Source organism: Aedes aegypti, chromosome 2, assembly GCF_002204515.2.
Source record: "Aedes aegypti strain LVP_AGWG chromosome 2, AaegL5.0 Primary Assembly, whole genome shotgun sequence".
NCBI classification, from domain to species: Eukaryota; Metazoa; Arthropoda; class Insecta; order Diptera; family Culicidae; genus Aedes; species Aedes aegypti.
Genome location: NC_035108.1, coordinates 294,571,201 through 294,586,182, shown reverse-complemented (window position 1 = coordinate 294,586,182; position 14,982 = coordinate 294,571,201). Strand labels below are relative to the sequence as shown.

At 38.7% G+C, this 14,982-nt stretch overlaps 1 protein-coding gene across 3 annotated transcripts in view; it reads left to right on the top strand.

Moving 5' to 3' along the window:
- LOC5566991 (flocculation protein FLO11) overlaps positions 1 to 14,982 on the top strand; it is a 360,699-nt gene that overhangs the window by 109,043 nt on the left and 236,674 nt on the right. Inside the window, exon 2 of one of the 3 annotated variants that reach the window (XM_021845415.1) lies at positions 4,120 to 4,141. The exons of the other annotated variants lie outside the window; for them this stretch is intronic. Within the exon in view, the coding sequence (XP_021701107.1) occupies positions 4,123 to 4,141 (19 nt within the window). The 5' untranslated portion in view covers positions 4,120 to 4,122. The remainder of the gene's footprint in view (positions 1 to 4,119; positions 4,142 to 14,982) is intronic. 3 annotated transcript variants of the gene reach the window in all.

Genomic DNA, 14,982 nt, shown 5'->3' with positions numbered 1-14,982 from the left:
CAAATGGAAAATAACACAAATCAAGCCTTTTACATGTTTTAACCCATTGAGCAGAATGCCAATAAAGAGGATCAAAAAATAAATTTGAATATTGTACCTTTTGATTCCGCCTTGATTTCTCATCTCAGACAGATAAGCGTATTTCGACTATCACTTCTAATTATCCTCAGTGGCAATTACTCACATCCACTTCCACTAGTGGGTGTTATTTTTGGGAAGTCGAGCTGTGATCATCATATCCACCCCTTAGTGCTACAATTAGATAACTTTCAATTTTGATTTTCTAATTTCAATGTGGCAAAACAAATGTCTTAATGCATTTTACAACATATCTATGCTTGTGATTCAAAGTAAGCAACTCATTGAATTCGTTGCCTAAATAAAATTGCTTATTACATCGTTTGCTAAGACGAATTCTACAAACCAACAACCGTCTCTCTTATACTAAACTCCCATTGTTTTCTTGTGGAAGTGCAGAGGACTCAACGGCTCCCTTAGAGCATGACCGTCATCATTTTCATTCCCATCTCCAGATTGACCTGCATTCGGACGCAGCAGGCGCTGTTATTGTTTGTTATAATAATGCACTTACACATTCAGGATGCTACTGATCCTGAGTAGCGTCTGTTGGTTGGCATTAGGGTGAATGTTCCCTTAGTTGTGGGTGTTCCTATAGTTGCGGTAGTGCCGTTTTCACTGATTTTATTGTATTGGCCACAGAACCGACACTGCCAATCGACGAATTGGCTTGTTGATACACGGAATAGTTGAAAAGAGTGCTCAAATTGCTTTAAAACTGATGAAATATCACTAAAATTGCTAAAACTGTTCTTGCTTGTACCAATAGTTGCGGTAAAGTGTTCCTTTAGTGGAGGATCCCATAAGAAAACAACGGATACCGCAACTATAGGAACACAAATTAAAAATAAACCGCAACTAAAGGAACAGTGTACTAATAGTGGAGGTATTATTTTTCACTGACATGCCGTGGATTACTACGATGAAATCATTTTTCTCATTAAGTCAATGGTCGTTACTTCTCGTTACAACATCAACATGTGCATTAATTGCGCTTCTTGAATTAAAGCGGTTAAATGAAGTTCAATCGTGCTTAGTACCTCCACTACTGGTACATCTACCCTATACTTAGAAAGACGACAAAGTTTCCAAACATATTCAAAGTCAAACTAGCGTTTTCAGGATTGTCCGTTCGACGCAATTGCCAAAGATCTGATACAGTTCATATCACATAAGTTGTCCGCAATTTGAACTGTTCCACATTAAAGCTTACCATCTGTGGTTGGAAGTGCGCCGATGACGGTTCCACACTCCATCATATCACCCAAACTCTTCCGGTACCTTGCACCTCAAATTTTCCAAATCAATCTCCCAATGATAACATTTCAAAAACGCGACCCCATTACCGCAAACATCGGTCCATCGGTGCCATCCATTTGGCTTTCCTCTCCTTGGCTCCCCAGTGGATAACCGTGCCTCGTTTGACGTCAGAACTTCATTTCCAAGCTCGGAGATCGATTTCCACCGAAAGCCCGAGAGTACAAATTTGTCCGGAAAATCCATTTGCCACCCGATCGCACTCTCGTAATATGGATGCACTCTGGGCGATTAGGTGGATAAAAATCGAGGAAAAAATACATGTACCGATAGGGTTTTCTTGTTCATCATTCCATATTAAATACTTGTATTATGATATTCTTGGAATATCAGAGCAAAATTTTGTGTGCTTCTGTTTGTGTCAACAGCTAGTTTTTTGAAAACATAACATCAAATTTGTGCTACGAAACTCATAAACATGACATAAGCCGACAAAAAATGTTGTCCTCCAGACGATATGGAAACTGCCCATAGTGCTGCACATGCGTGATAACCTCTCGTCATCTTCACAGTCGTCGTCGTCGTCGTCGTGGTCGTCAATCGATCGGTCATGAAGTGCCGCATAACGATCCTACTTTAGTGCGTCATTCCGCGAGAGCGCCCCATCAGTTCAATTGCAGTTTTTCTCGATTTTGGCGTGGGTTTTTCGGGGGCTTCGCATGCTGACTTCGGTATGGCCAATCAAGCGCCCCAACCAGCCACACGTTCATTTCTAGCGTGCTTGCATCGAACGGTCCAGTTCGGCGGGTGTCGGAATGCACCGGTAGACATTTGATTGAGCTAATTGTTTTTCAACACATTTGCATTTCTGGGTGGAATTGGCAATTCCCCCTCGCGACAGCGGGCGTACCTAGGGGTTTCGGGCCCCCGAAATACATTATCACACGTGAACAGAACCCCACTCAGTGCTGTTGGTATCAAAAGTGGGATATGGCATAAAACATTGCCGCATGGATGCTAAAGGCATAATTTGCGGAGGTTCTTCTCACGCTAAAGACATCTGTTCTGTGAAGGGAGATACCAACGCGTAAATTGCAGTGGCAACTATAAATCTAACTTTTGGGATTGCACTTCCCGCAAACGAATCGTTGAAGCTCATATTAGGCAGATGAACGGCAACGTAGCCGGAATTGCTCAGACAGAATCTCCAACAATTCTCATTTTTCAGTTAATGGTCGCTTATATTATCATACCCATGATATAAATGGTGATCATGCTCATTCGTTGGTAGTTGCTCATTTAAACTTCTTAATTCCGTTGCAATCTTCTATTGCCACGATTAATGCGTTATATACATCTGAAGGGACCATCGACTCATGGAAATATCGAGTCGTGGAAATAAATGCTTTGGAAAGCTGTTTGAGGGGACCGGGGCCATCGTAGTAACCATGAAATTTTGGTTTTAGTATGGTTCCATGAGTCGATATCGAGTTATGGAACATCGACTCATGGAGGTATCACTGTATTTAAGCTAAATAAATTGAAATAGTTTTTTCCTCTTATAAGCAGGTGCAATCAATTCACCTGTAAAAATTCGTAACTGCTACCGCAAATGAAATGTAATATGTTGTTAATGAATTGTTAATAAAAGCGTAATTTTGTTATACCAAATTAAGATGATAGTGTTGTCTAACACAGAACATCTAGATATAAGAAATGAATGTAATGTTTGGAATGATACTGATAAAGAATAAAAAAAATCCTTGCAACGCTACTGCCTTACTGATCAGTGCGGGGCGGTTGCCCGGAATGGAAACGAAATTGCTGAACTAAACAGAGCAACACATCTTCTCGAAGCGCCACCGTCTGTCAGGTTCAGCTTCGGACCCCACGTTGATGCATGTGAAGGGGAGTCCGTTCGATGGACCCCGCGCGTACGTGTGTAAAATAATTGCCAGAAAATGCAAAATCATAGCCATCATTTATGAAATCGAATCATTCGAGTCTGCTGGCGTCTGTTTCGCGTTCTGTTTGCTCGAATTGAAAACGAATGCATAGGTAGGTATAACGTGTGATGGCTCACCGGATTGGGGCGGTTAGTTTCGTCTGGTGAGAGGCGTATAATTTTTAGGCGCGATGATTCGATGGTTTGGCTAGTGCTAGAGAGACGGATACCTACTACTCAGACACAATGCTAATAAACAAACGAGTGTGAATTGGCGCACAAAACAACTCGGATAATCATAGTACCTAAATAATCGATTAATAGGCAATCAAAACAAATGTCAGGATGTGTTAGATTGAGGGGTTTTCTAGTTTGTAGATATCAGATCTTAAGGTCGATGGGTGTTGTTGTCGTATAAACGTTTTGTCTTAAGTTTCTTGATGCTTTCACGGCTGCTATTTGGGGAAGTTTTCACAATGGAAAGGAAGTTATTGCAGCATGTTTGTAATTTACAATTAGTTCCAGCATCTCTGAACAATTCAGCGGATTAGAAAGGAATGTGGTTTTGAGAGCATTTTTTGCCAATTGACCATTTTTGCATTCGTATATCGTGTGACAGGCACAAAGATACTTTAGGCCCTGGGAAGTCGAAAAAATTTACTGTACGAAGAGATACTCGACTGATGGGATTCGAATCCACGAGCTTGGTCAATTGCATGTGTACCGCTACGTCTGTTTGAGCGCTTCTTATAGCTCTTGAAATTTTTCCTTCTCGATAAATGTGTATGTATGTTTTATATAAGTTATCTATTAAATATATTTTTTTATTTTATTTACAGGTAATGGAACAACACATTATGCGTAAGTATCAAAGAAATTACCAACCAAACCCATCCCCTCATTGTTTTCGAGAATTTGGGCCTAGTTAAAATTCATGCATTTGAATGATTTTCTGAATCTTAATCTTCATAAAACAAAAAAAAAAAACAAGGCTAAGCATTTGTTATGAAAGCCTTTAAGAAATTTAGTTTTGTTTTTCAAAAAACTTTTTTTTCTGTTTAATTATTTGCAGTTTATGCTTGTGCGTCAGACAGAAATTTAAACAAGGACGAAATAAATACCATTAGGTACCGTATATTAGCTAATTTATTTCAAACATCTTGACTCAAATTATTCACACCATTTATAATTTTTATTCAAATGAATTGTTCGACAAACATCAAAATGAATTGGATTCATTTACCTCGTTCCAAATGATAAATGCTCAACTTTCAACGACTTTTACAATTCAAACTTTGCCCACATAGTATTTTTCGCATTCTTGTGGACTGGATAAGGGATGGTACACAAATTATGTCACGCTAAATTTCAACTTTTTCGACCCCCTCCCCCCCCTTGGTCACGTTTTTTGTATGAGTCCTTCGAAAATTTTGTAAGGCATGTCACGGTTGGCTTGACCACCTCCACCCCCCCCCCTTGGAGCGTGACGTAATTTGTGCATGACCCCTAACATATTTCCTTGAAACATTTCATATGAAAATCTTCATATAGGGTCGATGTACCAATAGCCGCATAGCTAAGAACAAATATTCGTATAAAATCGAAAAATAACGCTAGCGTCATTATTTTTACATCATCTGAAAGCTTTTTATCTTGGTGTTGTGGAAAAAATATGAAAACTACGAAAACTCATATGTTTGTATTTATTGTCGCTTGTGCCACTATAGGAATACATGTGCCTATAGTAGCACTATTTCTAATTTCTGTTCCTATAGTAGCACTAGCATCACGGCGTTGGCAAAACACTAATCAAAACCATATTTTTACAAAACTTTTATATTTTTCCTACAAAGTATTTATCAGAAGCTTTCGTTTGATGTAAAAAAAGTTCTAAATTTATCAATTATTTCGTATATTAAAAAATAGTTTCTCTCAGTAGTGCTACTATAGGAACAATAGGTTTACTATAGGCGCAAAGGAGCCTAAATTTTAAGCAAAACTAATTATTTCGATCATTTTATGAACAAAATCAAGCTGTGTATCAATGGTACTTAGATAAATAGCTTCTGACCATCATGTCAAAAAATATTTTGAAAAGATTTAAAGCGAAACGGCCGTAAAAAGCCACTAGTGCGACTATAGGGGACTGTCCACTAAGGGAGCACCGACCCTAATATAAAGTTTTCAAAATATAAATAAGGTTAAAATTTTAATTCAAATAGTATCTTGAACTTATAATCATTTTTTTTAAAGCTTATGCCAACACTGTAATAAGGAAAAGATGAAAGAATAACAATTGTTTTGTACACAAGTATGCGTATTTCTTTTCAATTAGATTGTTTCAATATTCAACAAAATATGTTAATCGGACAACATGGTAGATATATACATATTTGAATTATACCAATAAGAAAAAATATTTGAAATATCTGTTGTTTGTGTGACTGTGAAAAAGTCCTAAATGCATTCCATTTTTTCTTCCGAAATTCAGCATTTTTTGTGATTTTACTCAAAAATGCCATCTTAATTCGTTTTACATTTTAAATTTTTTAATGTTTCCTTGTTTCTCTTTCGCAAAACATGTTTCAGAAAATCTTTTATTTTGATGGGTTAATACCATTTTGAATGCTTGTTTTTATCTAGAATATGTTTTCGGTACATATATGTGTTGAAATATTTTTGAGGTAGATAGCTTAACATTCCGTGGCAATTGATAGCAGCAAACTCCTATGAGATTTGCTGATTTTTATGCGTATTAATTGTTACTTGTTAGTAGTTTCGAAAACAAACTCGACGTTTTCGTCGAAGTGTATTGAAGATAAGAAAAAAATCATGGGCAAACTGCCTAATTGAAATGGGGGTGGCGCATTTCTGCATGTAGGTAATATGCACAATGCATCAAATTGTCATCGAACAACAACAAATAACAAAGCAAGCGCGATCACAATCCTGCCCATGTTCCCATGGTCGACGTAACCACCAGCACTATCAATGGGGGGGAAATGCGTTCTTGTGTTCCCACCCGAGGAGGAAAGAATAACTCGCCAATAACTTATGCATACCATATTTTGGTATCATACCACAATTAGGTATTATTCAGTTATCAATACCTCATTTTGATATTATAATGGTATTAGAAAAACTGTTTAAAACAATTAAAAATACTTCATTTTGGTATTCGACAGCTATTGAGGACTGCTGGAGGTATTGAACTAGTATTGAAAAATTTCACTTTTATATGAAAAACCATCAAGTATTATTTAGGTATTACAATACCTGATCTAATTATCAGCTTGGTATTTGTAGAATATGCAGAAGGTATTATTTGAGGTATTTTACATCTTATGCAGGGCTCATTCATACCTCATTGAGGTTGTAAGTATTGGAAATGATCTGGTATGGAATACCTCAATTTGGTATTCAGTAGTTATTTTCTTCTGCTCGGGCAGTGGCATTCTTGATTTTTTTTATATTTTGATTAAATGATCTGTGCTATTAAAATTTAAAAGTTGACAGTGAGAGATTTTTTGATTAATTTCTTACTATTATCATCTACAAACGCATATATGATTTCATCCATCCAATCAATAAGTTCAATGAACGATTATACGGAAGAATTGACGTAAACACCAGGTTACTGTAATAGCAAGCTGGTTTATACGCTAAACTATCCAAAAAAATCACTACACAGACTGGGTGTTCGTTCGGATAAGTTGGTGTATCCATTTTCCTTTTGATAGTTCGAGTGTTTTATTAGGTAAAGAATGTATATCAATGAAAAAATGCATTTTGCTCATATTGGCGCTGGAAATTTTGTTCCCTCTCGTGTTTCGTTTTGTGTGTTGAAATGATGTTATAAACGGTTTTGAACTTGAAATCTGACATACAGTTCGGAGAACTTAATTCAATAATGAGTGGTTTAAACCATTCTAAACATTCAGGCAAAGTGTATGAGACATAGCTTTTCCTAGCATAATCTAACCAAAACAAACTCGCCTGGTATTTCAACATGGCGGATGCAATATTCTGGCAGTTTGAACTACCTCCCTTTTAGATACCTTGGATAACATCATATTGTTTTGGCGAAGGCCTACTCTCACATCGTTGAGCCAGACTGCAACATGGCACTTTAATGCTAGCTCGGCTGTGTTGCTAGTTCATAAACTAATGTTTTCAATCAACATGAGAAGCTGTGCCAGTTTTCGTTAAAAATATCGCTGGTTTTTAGTGTAAACCTGATTTATTTTAAAAGCTAGCTTTTACTATTGCACTGTATTAATGAAATGTGCTAGAAACAACCAAATGTTTAATCTTGAGATTTGAATTTGATCGCATGATTTGTTTAAAAAGGATTAGCAATGTCCTTAGTATCATCAAGGTTATTACTGTTTTGAATAATATTACGGATACTCATGCCCACAGTGAAGTTTAACTAATCAAAAAGTATATGAAATAAATTATTATGTAACGTTGAGGAATCACGTTTCTGAACTTTCAAACCACTAAACTTTCATATTGTGTGAAGACTTCGATCTCGCAACATGAAAAAAATAAAATATATAGACTAAAAGTGTAGACTTTCTACGATGAAATGTTGCACATACAAAGTAGAGCGTTCGAAATTTGAATCATAATGGTATTATTAACCATTTTGATAAATAGGTGCATGAATATCTGTTCCAACCTCTAAAAGTTCTCATCAGACAATCATGTTCAATAATATCTGGTGGCATAAGACATCACGCTCACAAACTGGGAAGCTTATCTCCAGCTAATCACGCCCGTTTTTCTACCGCCCCCAGATTCTCGCATTAGCCACTGAAATAATTTGCTTGATCGCAACGCCGACAATGGGTGGGTGGCACCCTAGAATTCATATTTTGCCCGAACGATGTGTTTGGAGGAACGCGCAAAACCCCCCACGGACTAAACAGCAACAGCAAAACTGCGATGGCGATGATGACGCTTCTCGGTGCTGGGATAGGGAACAAAGTGCGCTGTCATGCTTGCCAGCCTGCTTGGCCCACCAAAATCCAAAGGGGGCTACAACATTTTGGAGGCGTGTTTTATTGGGGCTGCTGGTACGATATACACAGTGCCAAACCCGGTGGTGGTAGTCGCAGCTTTGGCATACTCACCTCAGCTAGGGTTACCATATTGGCTCTTATGATCTCGTAATAAATGCCATTGGTAACTACGTGTGTAGCTTGTTATTACTGAGAAAATGAAAGGATTTACACGTTATCCAACAATGCTACGATGAAAAGATGATGGTTTCCAACTTAATCCATTAGTTTTCTGAAAAAAAACAATTAGCTACACACTTGGTTACCAATGGCTTTTAGGGTGAGATCATATGTTATGCGAGGTGTTTCAACTTTATTCTTCTTGGCATTACGTCCTCACTGGGACATAGCCTGCTTCTCAGCGTCGTGTTCTTATGTGCACTTCCTCAGTAATTAACTGAGAGCTTTCTTTGCCTAAGCTGCCATTTTCGCATTCGTATATCGTGTGGCAGGTACGATTATACTCTATACCAAGGGAAGTCAAGGAAATTTCCATTACAAAAAGATCCTGGACCGACCGGGAATCGAACCCAGACACCTTCAGCATGGCTTTGCTTTGTAGCCGCGTACTCTAACCACTCGGCTAAGGAAGGTCCCACAATTTTCAATTTTGCGAAATAGTAAGAGACTGCAAAAAAGTACACTGAGCCTTTTATAAGAAGTCGAAAATTCACGTTTCTGCAAAGAGTTAGTTTTGATTTTCGTATGTTTATCATTTTCACATTTTTTTTAATTTTTATGTCATTGTAGGGTTAAACCGTATGGTAACCCTAAGCTCACATTCTCGGGGGCTGAATTTGTGCGGTGAAGCGCAAGAGCCGAAGCTCTAACAAATCACTCGCCGCTTCGGTTTCAATCTCGACCGCACATCACACCGTAACGTTCCTATGGATTATCCGTTCGCTGGAACGCGTTTGGAAGCCTCGAGGGGGTTTATCCGATTCGGTACGGTGCTGGCTGGTGGTGTGGTGACTGCTATGCTAGGGCACTTCGAGAATCCTGAGAAGGGGGAGGTGGTGTTTTAATCGATAGCTGCTGCTGCTGCGCATATTCGCACAATCGCGTGGGTTCGAGTAACCGAGGGCTGACTTAGGAGATTATTGGCTGTCCGTTTCCTAGTGGAAAACATTTGCGAATGGTTGCGGTAGCGAAACGTTCCGCCTCCATGGTTAAAGGTCATTACAGCAGACAGGTGTTATGTTACTTGGTACGTGGAAGGAATTATCCAATGGTAACATCAACTAATCACATTATCGTGATTGAGTTCTTTACTGTGTACAATAGACTGATGCTTTGAAGTTTTTGGTGTCCTATACGAGTTAAGGTAAACATCATTGTCTAAAAGTTGAAATAAGAAGTTTGGAGAATTTAATAGAGAAGTACATAGAAGTTTGATGGTTCCTACCTTGTACCTTGATGACTACTGCGCAATTGCCGGTCGTATCGTAGCGCTCTCCAGTTGCCCCGAACGTTTAGGGTCACCAGGTCATCTTCTACTGCGTACAGCAAACGTACTTGTTTTTTCGACATTCACACTTAGTGACCAGCCTCCTGAAGTCTACCGTATTTCACGGCTCCATCCCATTACCCCGAACGCCATTACCCCAAACGCCACTACCCCGAACACCACTACCCCGAATGAGCGATTACCCCGAATAGTATGAAATGCAGGCCAGTATCTTGCTTTGCGGGCAAAAATGTTAACTATACTGTTAAAAAATCATTTGACTTTGGATGTATGCGTCTCTAATGGTAGTTTTTGACACCCAGTCACAATGGTCGGGCTTCATATAAAGGAGCGGCCAAAACTACTGATTGCGCCAAACTCGAATTAGATTATTTAAATTATGTTGCGAGAGCCACCCTACTGTGTGGTCACTCACTGCCAGATTAGTTAACAGCACACAATCGTACGCAATAGTGTATCACCGCACATCATTGCCTATGTACGGTATACGCAAAAGGCTTTTTGGTACCGATCGCCTCCCGATCGGGCGTTGTGATCTTACCAGCCAGGAGAAGCAGTAGATAGCATTGCAAAATCAGTAAAAAATAAACCTCCGCCGCGTTCGGTTGAAATACACACCGCTTAGAGTTTGTCGCCGAAATAAAGTGTGTTTACCTTTCCGCGAAATAAAGTGTAGTTCATTGACTGTGAAAAAAAGTGTTTACCTCCGTGATAATATCACCGCGCGTAATTAGTGATACCGGGATTGATTATGTTATTACATTATACCGCTCTATGTGCGTGAACAATTACCATAACACTTTTTTGAGATTTTTATGATTTTTATCATTTTAAAATATACCTCATGTATTATATTATCATGATTCTTAACTGAAATTGAACTAAAATTTAAATTTCTTTGACTTTTATGACGTCAAACTGACGGAAGTCAAAACATTGAAAAATGTAACAATAAAATAAAGTACAAAATTCATATTTAAGGAATGCAATATGTTCACAAAGTTACACACTATCTGAAAGCTTATGGTTCAACACTTTTATCGAGCATGAGGAAAGAAAAAAATATTTGGTTAAAGTTTTTATACCGTTCAATATTACACTTTGGTAACTTTGATGATTTTGAACATGAAAAACAACTCTTGTCGCGTCATGTCGTCGCCATTTCGAATATTGCACTTTAAAATGCATCCTTAGATCTTACAAAAAACGTTTAAATTTTTTGTAGAAATTTGCTGATTTGCAAGTTAGAGCTATTTGAATAATTCAATATTTTCATACATTTTGACGATATTTTTCATACAAAGTTGATATAAAATAGATTTAACCACTCTTCATACATATTTTGATCAAACTCGTTAAAATAGAAACAAAATTTGTGCTTTCAGCCAAATTTGATTGCATTTCTAATAAAAAACTTTATAAAAAAAGTTACGTAATATGTGGATAACTCCTCCTGAAACAATAAAAACGCCAAATAATATATTCAGATTACATATTTCATCGATTAAAGCGATAAAACTAGTTTTGGCCAAACTTCGTTTTTTTCCGACCATTGTGGACCCCCGTTAAAACACTTTTTCTATGGAAATTTCACAAATTTTGTATGAGGTGTAACATTTCGAGAAGAGCCTACCATAACTTCTTTTTTGTCACCTTCACCGTTATGAAATTTGTGAATGGGCTCTTAATAAAACAAGCTTTTTATTGACTGAGAGCTTTCCTAATCAATTAACAATTCTTGTACATGTGCTTCTATGCCCACGAATGTCAAGGAAATTTTCGATGCATTAAGAACCACCACAGGAAGATTTCGAACCAATACCCTCAATATGGTCTTGCTAAACAGCTGCGTGCTCATCGGTAGTTAGGCTTCTTGGTGGTGTTTATATTTCAATTTTGTTTTCAACAAAGATTTTTCTTTTTTATGTATATATATGTATGTATGTATGTATGTATGTCAGCTCTTTGATAGCAGTATATTAGCACGTAGAACGAATAAAAGTGCTATTTGGTTACTTGGGGAACTAGTCACGCTAGTATTTTCAAATGGAACATATGTATATTTTTAAAGGAGGTATCCTCAAGGCATTCATTGAAGATAATCCTGCTATAATTCTAATAAAAAATATCCCTTCTTTTATCTTTTTGTATTGAAACAGTCAGGTCGATTATGGAACTGCTTACACTTTTCTACCATCATCTTAAACCAATCACAATATTTTTTTGTGGTTACCTTAAAGAAATTCAGCTAAATGATCTCACAAACCAACTAAAGTATTTACTTTAGAGGCGATCAAATGGTGTCGTTTTTCTATTAGGTTGGTCTTTAAGTGGGTTGCATAGAACATCACTTGCAGCGATAATATCAGAGTGATCTCCTACAGTACTGACTCGATTTTGTCAGCCCCATTTGAAGGAAAACTTTTTGTTCCTATCATTTCATTAAAGAATTTTCTACAACATCTTTTTAAGTCATGTTGAAGTTATCATGAATATGCTTCAAGTAAAGAAGAAAAAATATTGAAACATTACTTACATTTTTAAAAAGAGGTGAAAAACGTTTTCAAAAAGGGGCTGACAAAATCGAGTCATCTATGTATTGCCATCGTTTACGAAACAAAATCTTTTACAAGATCTTAATGCTAGTAGAGGAAGTGAGTGGCAGCGTCCAAACCCAGATATTACTACACCCTAATTTTGTGCATTTTATAGTTATCCTTTTCATAATAAATTCACCCTTCTTTTCAAAATAGACTGTTCTTCAGAGCATTGCAGTGTAGCTATGGAGATCTCATGAAATTTAGTGAACAAAGCTAAACGAAACTTGGTATGTAAAAATTATTAGCTGAGGACTTGTTTAATACTTACAATTAATCGTAAAATTATCTCCCCACCTTCTGATTATAATGAGTCTCAATATGTTATGCATTCGGGGTAATGGCGTTCGGGGTAGTGACCCATTCGGGGTAGTGACGTTAGGAGTAATGACCCATTCGGGGTAATGGCTTTCGGGGTAATGGCGTTCGGGGTAGTGGCATTCGGGGTAGTGGCGTTCGGGGTAGTGTCAGTGTCATAGAGTCTATTTCACATGCTTAATAATATTTGCATCTATTGTACACTTGATACAACTCGTGATTCATGCGTCTGCACCACTTTACGTTCGAAAACACCGAAGGCTTTCCTGTCTATCTCTTTCAACGTCCACGTTTTGTGGCCGTAGAGAGCACCAGAAGAATCAATGTTTCATACATGACTAATTTTGTTTCCGCTTGCAAGTTGCTGGTTACATAGTCCGTAAAAGGCCCTATTCGCAGCCGCAACACGTCTTTTCACTTTGCGGGAAACATCATTGTCAAATGTCACAAGTGTTCCAAGGTAAACAAATTCTTCAACAACTTCAATCACATCCCCACCAAACACTACCTCAGCACCTACACCACCAAACCTACCTATATCTCTACGTGCAACAAAGTACTTCGTTTTGGTAACATTGATGGTGAGGCCTATCCTCGATGTCCCCCTTTTCAAAGGCACGAAGTCCTTCTCCACTGATCTGCAATCGAATCCAATAAGGTCAATATCGTCCGCAAAATATAATATAATGATAATAGAGCCGTTTCTGCACGCTTAATCTCCTTGTAGCACCTTCGAGTGCAATGTTGAACAGTAAATTCGGAAGTGCGTCTCCCTGCTCCAATTCGTCTATCGTCACAAATGAGGTTGACACCTCGTTATCAATCTGAACATTGGATTTCGAGCCATCCAGCGAAGCACGTATCGGCCAAATTAGTAGCGCCGGAAAACCATGGTCAGACATTATCTGCCACAGCTCATTTATTTTCATTGAATCGTACGTTGCCTTGAAATCAATAAAAAGATGGTGAGTTGGCAAGTTATACTCCCGAAATTTATCTAGGATTATTCGCAAGGTAAACATCTGGTTTGTTGTCGATTGACCCTCACGAAATCCAGCTTCGTATTCGCCGACGAAGGTCTTCTCGAGCGTTCTCAGTCTGTTAAACTGGGTGCGCGACAGCAATTTGTTCTCCGAATTCAGCAGGGTAATTCCTCTGTAATTGGCACACTCTAGTCTGTGCCCTTTTTGTAGATTGAGCGTATGAGGCCATCCAACCAGCAGGTGGGCATTCCTTCGTCCTTTCCATGCTCGGTGGATCGACTGGTAAAGCTGCTCACTTCCGTGCTTGAGAAGCTCGACTGGGATCCCGTCCTTCCCAGCAGCCTTACAGTTCTTCAGCTTGCTGATAGCCTTTTTAACCTCTCATACCGGTGGGTCCACAGCTTGGTCGTCATCATCCATCAACAGGATGATGTTTCTCGCTACATTTCCCGGACTACCCCATGTTATCACTTCAAGGGGCTGAGGGCTTGATGATGTCTCTACCTCATTTCGTCACCTCCGGCTCTATTTGCTCTGGCTGCGATTTGTCTCTACTCCGTCACTTACATTTTCTGGACTTTACTGCGCTGCTCGTCATGCTCTTCAGGCGAACCGGTTGGATGCCGAGGTCGGTCTTGCGATTTCGTTGCCCCGACGAACCAAAGCCGGCGATTCGTCGTGATCGATACTACTCGGCATAGTTCCCGAAGGTGAAGCTAGCTAACTCTTATGAAGAGTTCCCCGACGGTCGGTTCCCCGACCGAAACCGGTGACGTTACACAGTTAATAATAATGAGGATTACACGTTATGTAAACTTCATTTATGCGATGTAAACATGATGTCATGTAAATTTCAGTTTAAAATCATGTAAAAATGTGTTATATGTCATGTAATCACTCAGGATCCTGCTCAATTACATGACATATAATTGAAATTTACATGACATATCATGTAAATATCCATGATATTCAACGCTCCAATTATGTGCATTATATGTCTCAGAAATTTACATGTTTCGTTCGCACTGTGTACGCTTTGTTCTTATTCTGTTGTTGGCCGGTAGAGTGCAGAAGCTGGCCTGGCGATTCCGGTAGGAGGATGGCTTCTAGTTCACTGGCGCTCCAATGACTTAAGCCGGTGACTCGCTACGGACTACTCAGAATAATCCCCGACGGTGGATCTATCATACTCCGACAAACTTCCGGTTCACAGGCGCCCCGAGGACCATTTGTCGGTGCTGTTTCACGATCTACTCAGCTAGTCCCTGGC